The 18,543-nt window shown below is 38.5% G+C and overlaps 1 protein-coding gene across 7 annotated transcripts in view; it reads left to right on the top strand.

Annotated features, from left to right (window-relative positions):
• spef2 (sperm flagellar 2) overlaps positions 1-18,501 on the top strand; it is a 19,042-nt gene extending 541 nt beyond the window's left edge. The window contains exons 2-38 of one of the 7 annotated variants that reach the window (XM_032515620.1): positions 205-307; positions 441-693; positions 970-1,140; positions 1,299-1,382; positions 1,786-1,856; positions 2,016-2,229; positions 2,426-2,614; positions 3,438-3,625; positions 4,722-4,893; positions 5,180-5,402; positions 5,577-5,650; positions 5,866-5,941; positions 6,095-6,135; positions 6,740-6,843; positions 6,953-7,200; positions 7,372-7,447; positions 7,553-7,707; positions 8,012-8,194; positions 8,684-8,817; positions 9,172-9,299; positions 9,859-9,997; positions 10,121-10,246; positions 10,850-10,995; positions 11,088-11,156; positions 11,309-11,357; positions 13,330-13,389; positions 13,476-13,587; positions 13,807-13,945; positions 14,377-14,449; positions 14,661-14,817; positions 14,925-15,031; positions 15,300-15,482; positions 15,826-15,918; positions 16,294-16,464; positions 16,707-16,922; positions 17,691-17,813; positions 18,294-18,501. In XM_032515620.1, the coding sequence (XP_032371511.1) occupies positions 205-307; positions 441-693; positions 970-1,140; positions 1,299-1,382; positions 1,786-1,856; positions 2,016-2,229; positions 2,426-2,614; positions 3,438-3,625; positions 4,722-4,893; positions 5,180-5,402; positions 5,577-5,650; positions 5,866-5,941; positions 6,095-6,135; positions 6,740-6,843; positions 6,953-7,200; positions 7,372-7,447; positions 7,553-7,707; positions 8,012-8,194; positions 8,684-8,817; positions 9,172-9,299; positions 9,859-9,997; positions 10,121-10,246; positions 10,850-10,995; positions 11,088-11,156; positions 11,309-11,357; positions 13,330-13,389; positions 13,476-13,587; positions 13,807-13,945; positions 14,377-14,449; positions 14,661-14,817; positions 14,925-15,031; positions 15,300-15,482; positions 15,826-15,918; positions 16,294-16,464; positions 16,707-16,922; positions 17,691-17,813; positions 18,294-18,359 (4,916 nt within the window). In that variant the 3' untranslated portion in view covers positions 18,360-18,501. Of the gene's footprint in view, positions 1-204; positions 308-440; positions 694-969; positions 1,141-1,235; positions 1,383-1,785; positions 1,857-2,009; positions 2,230-2,425; positions 2,615-3,437; positions 3,626-4,721; positions 4,894-5,179; positions 5,403-5,576; positions 5,651-5,865; positions 5,942-6,094; positions 6,136-6,739; positions 6,844-6,952; positions 7,201-7,371; positions 7,448-7,552; positions 7,708-8,011; positions 8,195-8,683; positions 8,818-9,171; positions 9,300-9,858; positions 9,998-10,120; positions 10,247-10,849; positions 10,996-11,087; positions 11,157-11,308; positions 11,358-13,329; positions 13,390-13,475; positions 13,588-13,806; positions 13,946-14,376; positions 14,450-14,660; positions 14,818-14,924; positions 15,032-15,299; positions 15,483-15,825; positions 15,919-16,293; positions 16,465-16,706; positions 16,923-17,690; positions 17,814-18,293 lie in introns of all 7 variants that reach the window. The other 6 variants (XM_032515619.1, XM_032515618.1, XM_032515616.1 and 3 more) reach the window with 6 other exon arrangements.
• Positions 18,502-18,543: the final 42 nt, after the last annotated feature.

Here is an 18,543-nt window from a genome sequence, read left to right as displayed (position 1 = left end):
TGTTGTTGTTGTTGTAACAATTAGCTATTTAGCTACAATCTGAAATTGCCCAGATATGAGCTCAAATTATTTATTTAAAATACTTTTGATAACCTTTAACGGGTTGTCTAAAATGTTTTCAGTTGTGAGCAACATTAACGTTAGGAAATATAACATTGAAAATGCCACTGTTTGCGTAACTGACATGCATGTTCATATTTACAGACCCAAAGACCTTTACCAAGGATTTCTCCAGTGGATACCTTATTGGGGAGGTTCTGCATAAATATCAGTTGCAGAAGGACTTCAGTATGTTTATGAAGAAAGAGTAAGTTGCCTTCTCTTCTTGTTTTCTATTCATGATCCTTTGCTTTTTGTTGCTGGACAAATAGCTAACTGTTGCTTCATTCTCTACCTCATTAATTCATAATCATTAAAGTTAATTACGCCTTTTTTCATAGCACCGCCATCTCCAGACTGAATAATTTTACCCGTGTTGAGCCTACTCTCCAGTTACTGGGGATCTCTTTTGACATAAACACAGCCCAGGACCTGATGGAGGAGAAGCAGGGTGTTGCCACACGCTTGCTTTACCAACTCTACGTCTCACTTGAAAATAAGAAGAAAGCGGAAATCAGCGGCACATTGATGGAAATTATGCAGCCTGCAGCCAGTGCTGGCCTGCACAAAAAAGAGCATGTGATCTACTCTGATGTAAGCGGGGTTTGTATAGATGCATGTGTAGTATGTACATGTGGTTAGTGGCCAATCTCTTTAAGCAACAGCATGTATGGTTCTGTAAAAACTTAATGAAATACTTTCCTCTGGGCCAATACTGACAAACTGTATGGCAAAGTATGGCAACTGACTGTCCTTTACTCTTCCAGTCTTTCAATGTTTTTTTTGTTTGAAGTTTGCATTTTTAGTTTAATGTTACTTAAATATCTACTAAAATGTGTTTTTTAACCATCTTGCTGTCTTTTTACACAGCGACTGCATCGAGTTGTGAAACGTGATGCAGAGCTGAAGCTACAGAAAATTTCTCAGCACTATGAGGAGAAATGCCGACAACTGAACGAGAGGTTTGGGATGCCCCATTCCATCCAGCAAAGGAGACAACTCAGAGCCCAGGATGAGAAGAGAATGAAGAATATTGAGAAGGTACTGGAGACCGTGGAAAATCAAATGCAGTATTGTAATACATTTCCCACGTATGACCGTGAGCGTATGACAAAGCGGAACTGTTTATGTTACAGCTGCGTGCGTGTCATCAGAAGCACAATGACTTCATGTCTTATGACCAGGCCACTACTTTCCAGGTGCCCAGGCCACCTCCGTACACTTTACAGCTCAACCTAAAGAAGAGACAACAGCAGCAGCAACGTAGAGAACAGCAAGCACAGGTGTGATCCAGATTAAATAATAATGTGATACTTTTTTTCTTTCTTAAATTTGGCTTGTTGACGAGGGGTCAGCTATAGAGTGGTGCCCACAGCATAGATAGAGTTTGTTGAGGTCAATGCTTGCTGACAATGGGCCTTAAGTTCAGAATGGGAAAATAAATATTCAGGAAATCCAGGCCCAAGAAATTTGTTTTTGTTCTGAAGGTATCTCAAAACCAATAGCTTGTTATTGCTTAACACCTGCAATTGTTTACAGAGGGACGATTTATTCAATTTCTCTGCCAAATAATTAAACTTCTTAAAGCACATGTGTTACATGTGTCATAATTGAAAACAAAGGATTAACATAGGTTTGTTTGTCTTTCTGGTATTCTTTCAATTTCTGTTCATTTTGTCAATGCAGACGGTCCAGACTGAAATAGCCAAGTTTGAGACAAGGAAGAAACTGGTTACATATGGCTTTGCTTCTTCAAGGTGAGAAAAAGAAACATTCACTAAATCAATATTGTATTCATGTAGTATTATTATGTAGAATAAATGTTTCTATTAATGGAGTTTTACAGCAACCAGAGATACCACTATCATGCATTAAGACACTGACTTCATATGTGATTTAAACTTTTTCAGCTCTAGTGGTCAGCCTTTCCCTGAAGATTTTCCCCTTGGGGGAAGCAGCCAGGGCTTTGTGGTCCCAGGAAGTGGAAATAAGCTGATATTACAATCCAATAGCAAATACATACAGGATATCCGACAGAGGCTGGAGGAGAATGCTGTTGCTCGCGAGCAGAGAGAGAAAAGACGAGACAGATTCCTGGTGGAGCAGCTCAAGGCCCATGAAGCTCAAGAGGTGAAACTTGTTACAGTAATGCTGTATATCTAACATTAACAGAGATCAGTAGTTACTGGTGAGACGTGAAAATGGATTCTGTTTAGTCTGTTTCTCTTCCTGACATACATCTCACACGTCCTATTCTTTTTGACCTCACCTAGTCCGTTATTTAACATTCGTTATTTTAACCCCAAAATCCTGCCTCACCTTGCAGGAGGCAAGGCGAGAGGAGCAGCTGGTGAAGCGTCTGACACGTCAGACTCAGCAGGAGCAGAGATTGGCAACTCAGCTCCTCCAGATACGTGTGCAGAAAGATGGGATCCGGAAGAACCGCCAGTTCAGAGAGCAGCAGTACCAACAGCGGAGAGAGAGGGACTTCCAGGAAGCTCTGGAGAGGGAGGCGGTGAGATAGGATGTATAAGGAAGAAGAATAAACCTCTCTATTGTAGCTGTGTATTAAGCTGTATCAGTGATAGTATGGGTAGTGTTATAGAGAGAAAGGGTGGACGTTGGTAGTTTGTATAGTATCAACAGGGTATTTGGTATTATGAAGAGAAAGAGAGAGAAGGGGACTTCAGAGACAGACAGATAAACAATAAAGTAATACGGTATGAGTCATGACTTAAACTACTACATGTTTATCTGTTATTCCCCTCCAGTGATCACTCTCATATTTTAGATGACTTGTTTGGTTGAAAAGAAGGTAGATGTTGCTATGGTCCAGCATGGTTTCAGTGTTAAATATTCAGTAGGTTGTAGTAAAGTATCATCATGGTGTTTTTATTATAGTCAGGCAACTCCAGGGCAGGTTGTCGCACTGTTAAGTCTCAGATTACATGGTATATGGTATGCAAATTACTCGAAAGAGTGAAGAAGAAAAAGTTTTTAGGAGATGATTTAGGGAGAAGATTATACGGTTAACGGGGCATTATTGATTAACTGCTGTTTAACATCAGTTATACAGTAGGTAAGAAAGATTCAAATGTCCCTTACTTGTTTTCTGCAACCTCCAATATCAGTCAGTAATTCCAAAAATTGATGTCTCTCAGTGTGTGTCTCTTAAAAGCTATTTTCCACAAAAACACCAAGTCATGTGTTTTGCACAATAAATTACCTATATAACATCTTTCATCTTCCTTTATTACTTACAACTGTGGTGATTAGCAGGAAGATTTATGTCATGCCTTCTCCACTCATTCAATCTTTCTGACTGGGGCCTGGTATAGGCTTTGGCTCAGCAGGCTAAATTGGACCTTGCCGAAGAGATCAGACAGGAGCTTGAATTCTGTAACAGGATTGCTGCTGAGCGAGCTCAGATCAGATACAAGAAGCACTTTAAGAGCTGCAAGGACATTTTGGAGCAGATTGTGGACTTGGCCACCAAGGTTGGAGAATATCGACTGCTCACTGGGAAGTATGTAACACAATTGGTTTTAATGATGCAGTTATAATATGCACATTGTATTTGGGCTTAAAACCTCCAAACTGATCTTGGTCAGTTAATTAATAAATATGTGGACATTTCAAAAATTGTTATAAAAATTACATCTTTTGGTAGTTTTATCAGAAATAAGTGTAAAAGTTAGTTAAGTAATCTAATTTAAAGAGTTGAATGTACTGTAGCTGTAAAGATTTAACTTAAGCTAATTCGTGATTAAGTACTCTGCTACCTCTGCACATTTTATTTATGTATTCATGCTTGAACAAAATTCATATTCAAGCACAAAACACAATAGTAATAGTAAACGAAATTTACACTTGTCTTGTCTTTTAAAAGAAATAAACTCAGAGACAGAGTTGGTAAAATAGAGTTCATCAACAGAAAGAAATATGGGCAAATATGAAATAACATTGGATGAGTGTGCAGACTTGAACCCAAAACCACGACACAGAGTATTGACAAAGTGACTGACCGAAGAAGGAAATCTTTTTTTTTCTTCTTTTTTATTGAATTCAATTCAATTCAATTTTATTTATAGTATCAATTCATAACAAGAGTTATCTCAAGACACTTTACAGATAGACCACACTCCAGAATTTACAAGGACCCAACAGTTCTAATAGTTTCCTCCAGAGCAAGCAACAGTGCGACAAAGTGAAGCATTGTTGTGCAATGTTAATTCAGATGTGATTCAAACACCTGTGAAAATATTACCATTATTAGAAACATTCTTGCACAACTGACCAGCCAGTGGTCAAATAAAACCATGAGATGTCAACATCCTCTCTGCTTCTTCTCATGACCAAAACTTAATGTCCATGTATAGGTACTGCCCACACAACCCTGTTCCATATTCACTTTGTATGTATCCTGTTACCTGGGTTTTACATATCCACTACACAAGCTCATCTAATCATGGTTAGATTAAACATTTCTTGAAATACAATTAAGTGTAATAATTTTCCGTCTCAATCAAAAAACTGTTTAATTTAATTTGAATACATTTAAACATTTGCACTCAATAAATCTAGCATTGCCTTTTGTAATTTCATTGTGCTGTCATATCCAGTCTGATTCCAGAGAAGCCGATGAGAGAGTGGAAGGAATTGCTGTTCAGTGGTCTGCCTCTCTATGAACCGATAAAGTGCCAGCAGCCAGGGTTTGAGTTCATTTCCCCACTGGACCCTGTAGAGCTTAAGAAGCAGGAGATATTAAAAAACCAGGACTATGATGAATATACTGTGAGTTTAAAACATGAGTGCAATATTTTTTAAGTTATGTTTGTATGTGTGTGTTTGCTTGCACACTTGCACTTAGCTTGTCTGTGTAGACTAAATAACTCAACCCCACATTTTTAAACAAATGCTGATTTCACTTTCAGTATCAAGCATGATTAGACACGAAGATAGTAAAACCAACAAAGCTATATTTTTCAACACTAAAAGTTTGAACTGTCCCTGAACTGAAGAGCTGAACTGTGTATGCTGAAGATCCTCTTTGTCTTAGCCTTATGTCATGTTTTTATAGAACATGGTAGGTGAGTGGGCATGGCCAGAGGAAGCAGGAGAGAAAAAATTAACTCTTGCCAACAACGACATTCTTGGACATGTTGTCCTGCGACTGAGGAACATTGTTCATCCACCCATCATGGAACCCTCCTTACCTTCATTTCCTCACTTTACAATCAAGGCCTGTGTCCTGGGCAAGTTTTGCTCAGGCAAAACCACCTGCCTGGACAAGCTCGCTAAAGGTACACGGCATGCAATCCAAGCACAGATGCAGGCATACACTCAAACACAATTCCACACCACTTAGATATGTATTTATTGAAATTATGTAGTGTGTTTGTGTGTATATATATATATACAATAAGATTGCATGACTTCTTTTGTTTGCTGAGTATGTGTGTTTTCCCCTGCTTTAGCCCATGGCATCTATGTCTTATCAGCTGACGCACTAATTGAGGAGGCTCTGAATGCTTACCAGAATGGAGAGGAGGTTTGTCAGACACAGTATAACAGTATTGTAACTTCACTAGTATCACTTTTAATTAATCTTGCCACATAATTTTGCTTTGAAAGGATTTTTCAGGAACATGAAATCTCACTAGTCTCTCCTGTCGGTGTCAAAAATGTATGAACCTGTAATTGGCTTTAAAGGGGTCCTCAGTGATCTGTAACATTTCGCCTTTTAAAACATCATCTTTTGGACAGGATGTACAGGTCACAGAGCCACAGGAAGAGAATCAAAATGAGAAACTGCTCACATCTTCCACATCACTAAATCCTGGTGGGTTACTGAAGCCAACATGACTCAATTTAATGCTGTTTCATACTATGCTTTTTGCGCCATTAAACAAAGCACTATATGTGAAGTATTTTACACAGTTGTTTGTTTGATGTGATACAGTACGTATCACTCATAATTTCATTGTTTTTTCAGATATTTACACTCAAGAGGAAAGTAGAAACAACAATGTAAAAGTAAGTATTGTTTGTGATTTTCTGACTCTGATTTTGCATTTATGCATACATATGGAACCAGTATATAATTTAAAATCACTAACCAACCTTATTTAAATTGGCTTTTCTTACTGATAAAATAATGACTTTTGGGAGACTGTAATCAGTAATGAGTAATAACGAGATATTCTTTCAGAAAGGATGTGTACCTATTTGAAAATGCCACTGTTTGTTCAAATAGGGCTTATCACGGTCTCCCCTAGCTGTAGATAGATGGGCCAACGCATTTTTTGTCTCAGTGCATGCATGGTTTTAGTCCAGTGCAACACCGGCAGTGCCGCCGGAAGTTAGCTTAGCGTAGTGAATGGAATCCTATGTTGCCGGTTAGCATGTTGTGAGGAAAAGTGAGTCAACAAAAAAACAACAACAGATATTACAGGCAGATATTGACTTGGGACAGTGCTTTGGCTGTGTTGCCACCTGATATAGCCCCTAATCAATGTCTGCCTAGGAAATTGTCTTAATATACATTGCTATTTGTACTTGTTTTGAATATGCAGGCCACAAGAAGTAATCAGGTTGTTGTTTTTAACTCTTTTCCTGCTTACATGTGTTCCTTATCCAGTTGTCTACCCGGGCCTTGCAGGGAGCAGCTGCAGAAAAAGAGCTAAGGAAAGGCAACGCCATCCCTAATGAGCTATTAGTGGACATCATGGTAGAGGCTATCAGGTAAGCACACAACCTGTATTACTATAAGATATTGAATATGGGATTAAGTCAATCCCACAACCCCACAATCCCTCCCTAGACAGTGAAAAATGTGTTGTCTCCTTACTAGGCAGGTTCCACCTCAGTCAGGCTGGATCCTGGATGGCTTTCCATTTGACATCACCCAGGCTTACCTGCTGGAGAAAGCCATGGGTGGGTCTGTAGATGTTGGGAATGGCGTTGTAAGCAGCAGGACAAACCTTGCTGCTGATCCTAATCCACCCAAACCTCCCCCACCCCCAACTCCCGCACTGGACCTGGCTCTGCTGCTGGAGATCCCTGATAAGTGTGTGATCAGTCGTCCATTCAGTCAGACAGGTACAGTATGTTATACTAATGGTAGTTTAATGGTATGTACGTATCTGTGTGCCCCCACACATTATCTGTTAGATGGTGTGTTTATGTATACATGCACAAGTAACAATAAGTTGAATGTAAATATTATAATTGTGTGTTTATGTGGTTCTCTTGCTTCCCAACCTGGTGCAGAAACAGATAAGTCAGCGGCTGCTACAACCTCCCATCCCAAAGACAAGAACTTGTATCTGGCACAGATTCCACACAGGTAAAAATAGAAGCATCAAATGGAAAGCTAAACTTAAATCAAGACAGTACTGCTTCTGCATGACTGTGTATCTAATATCTATCCCCCCTTCCCCTACCCCCAAAGGATCACAGCTTTTCAAGACACATGGCCAAAACTGGAGAAATGGTTTGGTGAAAAGCAAAACATTTTGGTCCGTATTGATGCAGATGTAGATGAGGAAGAGCTTTACAAAAGGGTGGAGTCTGTGCTGCAGCAAGTTATGACGCAAACACAGAAAGGTAACTGGTTGTCATTTTAGTATTATATTTCATATTTTTTAGTATATACTGTATATACATATTTATATATATATATATATACATGTATGTATAAATATAGTAGCAGATATTAGTACACTAAAATACTTCCATCAGTTCCATCAGATTAGGTAAAATGTTTTTTTTTTTTACTAGACACTGATGATGAGATTATGCCTTTTTCTACACTGAATAATTTACAATTTTTCAATTTTAATTTTTTTTTTCAATTCCCGGAAAAAAACACATTCACTTACAGTACTTACTACAACTCCTCCCATTCAAGATGTAGTGTTTGACAGTGGGGAAGCTCCAGACTCCTCCTTTTCAGCTACACCTCCACCATTAAACCAATCTCCAGCCCTCGCAGATGAAGACCCTGGCCCAACAGAGTCCTATTCCCGCCTTAACGAGGAAAAAGCCCAAAGTGTGAAGTCACATTCCAAATCCAGCACAAACTCCCCCCGAGGTGATTTGATCAGTAGTCTTTGTATTACACATTTTAATTGTTATTATGTAAAGTCACTTCTGGTCACAAAACAAAATTCAGCTTCAAAGAGAGGATTTATAACAGAAATCTTAGGGTTAGGGTATCATAAACATGATGTGCGTTGGATTGGTTTTCCAACTCATGATGACATAGTGTACATTTGTTTATTTTACATACAGAAAATAGACTCACTTCACATTTCAAATGTACCAAACGGATATCAAATAGTAGTTATTTGTAAACAAACTTCATCCACTAAGTCTGTTTGAATTTAAAAAGTAAAAAAGAATAGGGTCATACATTTATTTTTCCTAGCTTTAATAGCATTCTAATGACTTGTTTAAGATAATTTAAATACTATTAAATATGATTCTATGATTATTATTAATCATTGATTAACACTAAAGAAATATGAATCATTTTACTTTATTATAGTGATGATGTATTGTTCTACTGGCTAATCTATAGGGCCCTCTAGGAAGGCATCAACTTCCTCATTGACCAATGAGAACTTTCAGCGAGTCCCCAAGAACCCACCTGAATCTGCCTCTTCCTGCTCAGGTTCAACCAGCCGGGTCTATATGGATCACCCTATTCCTCCAGTAGGATACAATTTACTTTTGTTTTGCTATATGTTTGTTTTGCTTATCAGATTTGAAAGTGCACTCATAATTTTTTTCTTTTCTTTGAAATCGGGTTTTGTCAGTGACATGTGACATGACATTTAGATGCACTCACTGGTGATTGCCACAAGGTGGCTCTCTAACATGATTTAGCCTTTTAACCTGCTGTTTCCTTCCTGTGTTTCCTTTCAGAGTCTGTTTCAATTAAATGAAAATACATGTCAAGTGAAATCTAATTCCACTATGTCCTGTTTTGATTTATCGTTTATCGTCCTCTATCTTCCTGTGCCCCCTGCTTTTTTCATCTTTTCTTCTCTGTATCTCTATCTCTAGGAGATCACAGAGTACCTGTGCTCCCACTGGGACACAGTGTGTGATTCTTATGTGAACAACGTAAAGACACTGATGCAGCAGCTGCGGTCACAACGCACTGTTCTCAACCATCACCTATTCAACATCAGGTATACTGCCAGGCCTTTGAAGTAGTTTGAACATGGTTTATCTCATGTAGTACAGAAAGCACATTACTAAGCATTTTCATAATGGACACCTTTCTGTGCCTGTCTTTTCTCCATTTTTATATTTGATTGGTATAGCTGAAGGTACACAATTATCTGCTTGGACATGTCTGAACATGCATTCTTACATCTGTATATCAGATAACATGAAAAGCTAGCAACAGAGTTATGCCCTGTAAATCTAACAGTATAGGTACCTATACACATTTGCACACTTTTACAAAGCTACTTATATCTTGTTGGCTACAATTAATCCTTTTTATCCTTTTAATACAAGGTTATGTCATTCTGCAGATGCAACATCAAAGTTGAACAACAGTATCAGTCACAGGTTACCATGGCTATTGTGTTTTACCACTGCATTGGATGTGACCCAAAATATCATGCCATTACTTTCTTTGTCAGAAATATTTTACAAAAAAAGAGAATATATAAAAATCCATAATGGAAAAATCTTAAATGTGTTACTATGTAAGTTGTACATGGTTCCCTGTATCTGTAGAGAGGAGTACAAACATTTCCTGGGGCGTCCAGACTTGAAGCAGGAGTTAGTGTCTCATTGGCAGAAGGACTTCAACAGCATACCTGATAATATGAGAGAAGATGAAGATACCAAAGCAGAACTACATCTGAGACTTGATGTAAGAGCAATTTATAACATATAATACCATACAATTATTCTTAAACTGATCATGAAAATAGTGTAGAAACCTGATTCCAAATGAAATTATAAAATATTTTGAGATGTTCTGATATGTGTACAGGAACTATGTGAACGTTTGTGGGACATTAGTGACAAACGTAAGGAGGAGGACGAGCAAGAGAGGGCTGCTCTCATGGGTAATGGCTGGTTGGAGGAACTCGTCAACTATCACTCTATACTTATGCAGGTAACTTTTCTGTTTCTGTGCATTTGACTGAACCATCGCATTCTGTAGTTTATAAACTCAGGTTATAGATTATTCCCTTCATTCTGTGTTTTATGCATCTTCCATTGCTTCTTTTCTATCCTCTTTGTGTTGATGGTGTACAGTAGAGATTTTCCAATACCATTTTTTTCCATCCCGACTCCGATTCTGATACCTGAACTTGCGTATCAGGCGATACTGAGTAACGATCTGATACCAGTGTGTTAAAAAATACACTATAGAGCTATAGCTTGGGTTAAACTATTTGTTAAACTTGAACAAACACAGAGAATAAACATCATCAAATTTTCTTTTATTATCCAGTTTGACAGCGAGTCATAATTAACCACTTTAAGTAGATTATCTTCTATTAACCACTTTAAAGTAGAATACCTTCTGTGCTAAATTCCTTGGGATCAGATCAGTGCATAAACGCCAATACTTGCCAATACCGATACCAGCATTTTATTCTTGGTATCTCAACATCTCTAGTGTATAGGCATGCACAATGTGTCTTCCATGTATCTCTTCAGTGTGAGTTTTTGGCAGAACCATAATCTTGGATTGATTATTTGTGTTACATAGGTGGAGTTGGATCGTTTCCAGGACACACTCTATATTCTCAGGGTCTACTATTTGAGCATGTACAGACAAGTGCTGCCTGAGCTACCCCCCAAGTTGGATTTGATCCCCCTACTAGAGCCCCCCGTAATTAAAGATCAGAACGAGAGGCAAGAAACACACTATTAATAACAACGTAACCATGTTACTTTTTGTCCAAGAATATAAAAAAGAAAATAATGATTTTTTTTTGCTCCACCAGTACTGAACCAGCGGCCACAAGTGTGTGTAGTCAGATGGATGACGGAGAGGACAAGAGGAAAACAAAACTGTAAGGGAGAGACACACAGTTTTCCTGTGTTTTCTGCAGTTTGACAGATGAAATGGATGTTTCATTTCCTCACAGTACAAATGCTCCCCAGTACAAACACATAGACACATGAACAATGTCCTCCTCGTCTCCTGTTTTCTCCTCCTCCACAGACGTCCTGACTCCAAGACAAAAATGCCCAATCAGACAGAAACTGTTAAGGTCATGTCAAATACTTTTTTTTCCGTCTCTCTTTATGTACAGTGGGTACGGAAAGTATTCAGACCCCTTTACATTTGTAACTCTTTGTTTCATTGCAGTTTTTTTTCCAAAAATCTAAAAAGTTCATTTTATTTCTTATTAATGTACACTCAGCACCCCATCTGGACATAAAATACCGAAATGTAGAAGTTTTTGCAAATTTATTAAAAAAGAAAAACTGAAATATCACATGGTCATAAGTGTTCAGACCCTTTGCTGTGACACTCATATTTAACTCACATGCTGTACATTTCTTCTGATCCTCCTTGAGATGGTTCTACTCCTTTATTGGATTCCTGCTATGTATAATTAAACTGATTGGACTTGATTAGGAAATGTACACACCTGTCTAACGTACAGCTCACAGTGCATGTAAGAGCAAATGAGAATTGTGAGGTCAAAGGAACTCCCCAAGGAGCTCAGAGACAGAATTGTGGCAAGGCACAAATCTGGCCAAGGTTGCAAAACAATTTCTGCAGCACTCAAGGTTCCTAAAAGCACAGTGGCCTCTGTAATCCTTAAATAGAAGAAGTTTGGGACGACCAGAACTCTTCCTAGACCTGGCCGTCTAGCCAAACTGAGCAATCGTGAGAGAAGAGCCTTGGTGAGAGAGGTAAAGAACAACCCAAAGATCACTGTGGTTGAGCTCCAGAGATGCAGTAGGGAGATGGGAGAAAGTTTCACAAAGTCAACTATCACTGCAGCCCTTCACCAGTCGTGGCTTTGTGGCAGAGTGGCCAACAGAAGCCTCTTCTCAGTGCAAGACATATGAAAGCCCACATAGAGTTAGCCAAAAAACACATGATGGACTACCAGACTATGAGAAATAAAATTCTCTGGTCTGATGAGACCAAGATTGAACTTCTTGGCATTAATTCTAAGCGGTATGTGTGGAGAAAACCAGGCACTGCTCATCACCGGCCTAATACAATCCCAACAGTGAAACGTGGTGGTAGCATCATGCCATGGGGGTGTTTTTTAGCTGCAGGGACAGGACGACTAGTTGCAATTGAAGGAAAAATGAATGCGGCCAATTACAGAGATATCCTGGAAGAAAACCTCATCCAGAGTGCTAAGGACCTCAGACTGGGCTGAAGATTCACCTTCCAACAAGACAATGACCCTAAGCACACAGCTAAAATAACAAAGGTGTGGCTTCAGAACAACTCTGACTATTCTTGACTGGCCCAGCCAGAGCCCTGACCTAAACCCAATTGAGCCTCTCTGGAGAGACCTGAAAACGGCTGTCCACCAACATTCACCATCCAGCCTGACGAAACTGGAGAGGATCTGCAAGGAAGAATGGCAGAGGATCCCCAAATCCAGGTGTGAAAAACTTGTTGCAGCATTCCCAAGAAGACTCATGGCTAGCTCAAAAGGGTGCTTCTACTTAATACTGAGCAAAGGGTCTGAGTACATATGACCATGTGATATTTCAGTTTTTCTTTTTTAATAAATTTGCAAACATCTCTACATTTCTGTTTTTTCTGTCAAGATGGGGTGCTGAGTGTACATTAATGAGAAATGAAATTAACTTTTTTGGATTTTTGGAAAATGGCTGCAATGAAACAAAGAGTAAAAAATGTAAAAGGGGTCTGAATACTTTCCGTACCCTCTGTACCTTTCATTCATTGTTATTATTTTTTAGTCTTTCTCAAGGTCTGTAACTGATTTTGCTATTTATAATCTACTCATAAAGGACTACCATAGATACAACAAACCCTGATATGTCAGGTTATTTTAGTTGTTTCAGGTTTTAATACCTTATACAGTAAGACAATTGTTTTTGGTTGACGAAGTCATAAAGTGTTGTCGTGAACTCTAATTGGAATTCAAGAAAATCCAAAAGACTTACATAAAATTATAATTGGTGATGAGCTGATATACAATCTTATAGTAAGAGATATTAACCCTTTTTCATTGATTACTCTAGCAACCCCATGAGAAACTGATTTACGACTACGAGGAGGCACTCACAGCCATCAACAAATTGGTAATGTTTTGTGTATGAGAGTATCAGGGATAATATGAGTTAAAGATATGTTTTTTTAATTCCTGGCATGTTATACCTGTGTGTAGGTGTCAGCAGAAACCTACCAGGGAGAGACAAAAGAGCAGGAAAAAGGGAAGCATAATCAAGAAGTCAGAAACAAAATACAAAAAGAATATGCAGCTGCACTGGATCATGAGGGTATGTGCAAACAGAGATTCAGTAGTTTTATTTATATCACAATATATTTAATTGTTGTATTAACATATTGTCACTTTATGTAGACAACAAAAGTGGTTCTGTCTAAGAACTAGTGTAATATGAGATATATGCATGAGTCTGTATGTAAAAGATCAATATTAGCTGATATAGTTGTGTTCCTCTGTTTTTCTCCTTTAACGCATGTGTGTGTGTTTCCAGGGAATGCAGCAAAGGTGCGCATTGCGCTGGTAAAAGGTCATGGTCTGGTGATGGTGCACTCCCTGCAAAGCAGAGCAGAAGAGACATTAAGCAGCATGGAGAAGTGGTTAGAAGCACACTATCTTGCAGACATGAAGAGGTATGGTACAGTACATTGTGGGTTCATGTATGGTATGATATGGTGTAGGCTATGTGTGTATAGTCAGATCATTTAAAATAGAGGGACCTGATTGTGAATGAAGCAGCAATAGTTTAAAACTGCACTGCTGTCCCTGTTTTATTAGTGTTGTTATAAATGCTATCTGTATTTTATCGTAATGTCATGAGGCTATATCCAATAACATTTTATTTATAGTATCAAATAATGTGCATGTATGCAAAAATGAAAGATATTCAAATTAATAAAAGCCCTTTAAGTTCTCATGAAGTTATTCTGAATCCATTAATTGAGAATATAAAAATACACAAATAAAAAGTAGATTTTTATCTCCAATAGGAATGAGCCATTGGTACGTCATTTTTCATAGAAGACTTGTTTGACGGTTAATCTGTCTGTCTCTTTTTCTTTAGTATTGACCAACTATCAGTAGTGATTCGCCACCACATAGAGGCTGGTGTTAAGTTGCAGAATGAGCTGGTGTTGGTATGTAATGACTTTATGATTGTGTTGATTATTTTTTCAATGAACATTTGTATATTCCCCAGGTAGGTAGATCTTAGTGCTCACTGGTTACATAGTAGCTACTGCAGAATGAAATCTGAATTGTTATTCCAGCGTGTGACATTTGACGATGGACCCCAGTCTCATTTACTTGCTCCTCCTAGTTTAAGATTCTCTTTATTCTCTTCAAAAGGAATGTAATGACTTCTATCTGAATGGAGACTGCCACATGGTGGCTAGCCCGGCTCCCCCTCCCCGTCCACCTCCTCTGGAGAAACCCACACGGTCCACCCCAACCATCACTCAGCTAGAGTCACTCCACCAACAGCTATGCAATGTTGCTCCTTCAGGTTAATACAGGGGAGACAAGTTGTAGTGTTATTGGGTCTATTCATGCTGCTATTCATCCATCCATCCAGCCACCCGTACATAATTTTCTTTCCTTTCTGACTTTCAGGCCTCATGTCCAGTTCTGAGTTCTCCAGTTTACTCAGGAATATCATCTCTGTTAACATGGGCAGAAACACCTTGCCTGAACCCTGGATTAACAAGAATGAAACACAGGTACTCTTTACGTTTTCCAGAGACTCCCAACACAAAGTTGGGTAATCATTTCTTTTCTCTTCACCTAATAGCACCAAATTCTTTTCTCACCAAATTGACAAAACTTGTTTTGGCTTTGTCAATCACATAATCAAATAGTACTCTACTGACCGCAGAGAAAGCAAAGCAAGACACAAAACATTCTTGCATTATTCTGTCTGGTTCCCATAAGCGACACATTACATGGCTTACTGTATAGGAGCAATGTGCTTTTATCTCCTGTCCCTAGTTGATGGAGATTGTATCTCTGCTCGTGGACAACTATGAGCTGGTAGACTGGCGTCGGTTTCTGCTCAGTGCTGCCCTGCCTTGGCCGTTTCCCTCCTTATCACAGCTGCTGGCTGTGCTACAACGTTTCAAGGCAGCAGATACTGGCGACACAGGCTATATAAACGAGAAACAGTACCTACAGGTTTCTACACACACACACACACACACACACACACACACACACACACATACTCAGACGCACGCGTATAAATAAACAAGAGCGAAGAGGGGCCATGGAGGTGTGTGAGTGGAGAGATAACCTGTTTAAAGTTATCTATCCAATCACACACCTCCATGACCCCTCTTTGCTCTTGGGGCATTACTATGTATTGAGACTTTCTTTCCACAAGCATGTCTGGGATCATGTCAATGTGACGACACAGATGAGTATATTGTACACTTAATATAGTATAAAATGAAAGCTGTAGCTCTCTGAACATTAAAACAAATGTTTAAGTTGCTCCTCTTACCTTTTTTCCCCCCAGACAGAGTTGTGGTTTTCCACTGAGAGTGTCCAACCCGTCCCAGAGGACCCCTCTGAGCCTCTACCTTATGACCGTCTGGCTAACCTACGCAAGGTGCAAAGCCTGCTTAATTCCAAGTTAATGTAAATCTGTATTATTCCTGTAATGGGAAATGCAAGTGGTCATGGTATGCAAACAACTTAAAAGACATAAAAAAGAAAGAACAAACACGCACAAGTAATGCAATAATAGAGCATTACCCAACATTTTAAACAGTTACTGTAAGAGTATGTTTGAGCTGTTTTATATATCTTTTTTAAACAGAAATTAATCTAAAACACAATTTTATACAGTCATCGCAATTCCATGCACTTTGTTCTAAACCTCAAAGTTATCAAACCTTAACATCTTATGTTTACTATTTGTCCAAATGAACTGCACTGTAAACATAAATGAACAGTTACATTTGCCTGTGTTCTTGCTTTTAAGTTCTTTTTCCAGTTGTTTGCGGACCACTCCTTCTCCCCCCCTCGACTGGACTATGTGTCCATGCTGCAGTACTTTGCAGCCGACACTCAGCCCAGACAGGGCTTCATCAGAGCACTTAGTGTAGTGCTGGGGCAACATCTCAAACACTTCTCACCGGGCCATCTTGTCAAGGTAAAGTAAATCAATGTACAAAGAAAAGTCAATGACGTTTTCACTTGAACGTCACTGCAAAAGTACTACCTTCCTCATCTTCTTTAATCAAACACATTATAATTTTCTGTCACCAATGTTTTCAGATGGTCCAGAATTATAATACATTATAGATATAGATATGTTTCTTGTGGTTGGTAATTTGTTTTGGAATGAAACTTGAGAATTAAGTTGTGCAGGATCATTATGTGTTGTGTATACAGTCTATGCCCAGTATAGAAGAGGCTACAGCGCTCAGCTCCTCAGAACTTGATGGAGACTACAAGGAAGAAGAGACTCCGTGTGCATCAAGCAGTTCATTAGGGGAGCAGATAGTGTCCATCCCTGCTCTCCTTGCTGTCATCTGCCACAAAGTCGCCAAGATGAAAGACAACAAGCACCTCCCCCCAGGCTGCCTGAGTCAGGAGGAGCACACTGAGGTATAACCCTATGCAAGTTCAAACTGGGCTTTAAGGAAATACATACTTAAATGGTTGAATTCATCAAGGAAATATACTACTTTTTTGTTAGTATTGTTTTTGGGGGGTTATGTGGAAGAAAAACAATAATTATATTTGTATTCATTGTTTATTACCAGTGCATTGAATAAAATTAAACAAATTAAATAAACTAAACTACTACTAAATGTAGTAAAATATACTAAATAAGGTTTAACTTGCAATTCAGCAGAATGTGTTTTTGATCAGCAAAGATTTTGTTTTCTGTGTTGCTTTTATCATTCTACCATCAATGTGCATTTAAAGGCATGGCTTCAAAATGCAACTGATAATAACTAGCAAATCTTTAAGCCTTTGTATGAGATTCACGATTAAAATGTTACGTACCTGTCTTGTTTGACAGCTGTGGGCATTTGACAGGGACTGTGTGGGGGACAATCCATGAGTTTTTTTGAAATAATATGTAGGGGACCGTCTACACTTATTTACACAATTTGCCTCAAATGAATTAGGCTATTTTTTTTCCACGATTGGGGTAAAATAAAGGCAAAGCCTCTGAAAAAAAGTAAAGTTTTAGTAACAGTTTTTTGTTACTGTCTATGGGTTTACTGAATACCTTAGCACATTTTAAAGGCTCCATACTTAGAGGTTTCTATACTTAAAAAATTGGTTTTGTACGCAGAGTTATTAACTATATTAATATAATGAAACTCTTCCCTCATGTTACTCTTTGTCTCTGCTGGCCTCTAGCAACTGGTGCATATCTTCAGAGAGCTGGGCTACAAGCCTGAGGACTGTGTCCCCTTCTCCAGTCTCTCTCAGCATCCTTTTATCCAGGACCTGATGGAAACCTTAACACACTACCAGCTTGTAGTAAGTCTCTGTGTTGACTCATCTATTTTTCTTTATTTGTTCCCTTACAACACCAGTGTATGTGAGATCAGATCACAATCAGTTTTAATGGCCAAGTAAGTGTGCACACATACAGGGAATTTGACTCTTGCCTTTTGTTGCTCTCAAATTACATACACATAAATACACATATGGCTTAAAACAATGACAACAAAGCTGAACAAGGTAAATATAAACTGTTGACTGATTGATAGAAGTTAGTATATAAAAAAATGAATTTATTCAAATACACATACATATGCAGTGAGAATCTGAAAATAGCACATTTGTCCTCTGCAGGACATCCAGACTTTCCACCATTATGTGCTTTAGCATTCTCAAACCTACATGAGGATTCATCTTTGCCTTTTATCTCTGTCTCCCTCCCCACCTTTTGTATCCTTCTTTAATTTTAAACTTTTATTTATCTCTAAAACATCTCTGTCTCTCTTTGTCCCTCAGAACATTCATAGAGTGCTATTGGCCCATCAGGATGAAGGAGAGTTTAACAGCTTGACAGTTTCCTAAAGGATACAGTAAATATACGTAGCTAGGAAATGCAAAATATGTTGCTTTTGCCATTTGGAAGTACTTTCTACTTTTACCTTTAAAATGTTTGCTGAAATGTATTGCTTACTTCAGTATTAAATAAATACATTTGCAACCACAACTTATGTCAGTATGTAGAAATGTCTGTAACTGGTGACGGATG

This window comes from Etheostoma spectabile, chromosome 5, assembly GCF_008692095.1.
Source record: "Etheostoma spectabile isolate EspeVRDwgs_2016 chromosome 5, UIUC_Espe_1.0, whole genome shotgun sequence".
NCBI lineage: Eukaryota > Metazoa > Chordata > Actinopteri > Perciformes > Percidae > Etheostoma > Etheostoma spectabile.
This window is presented reverse-complemented; position numbering and strand designations above follow the sequence as displayed.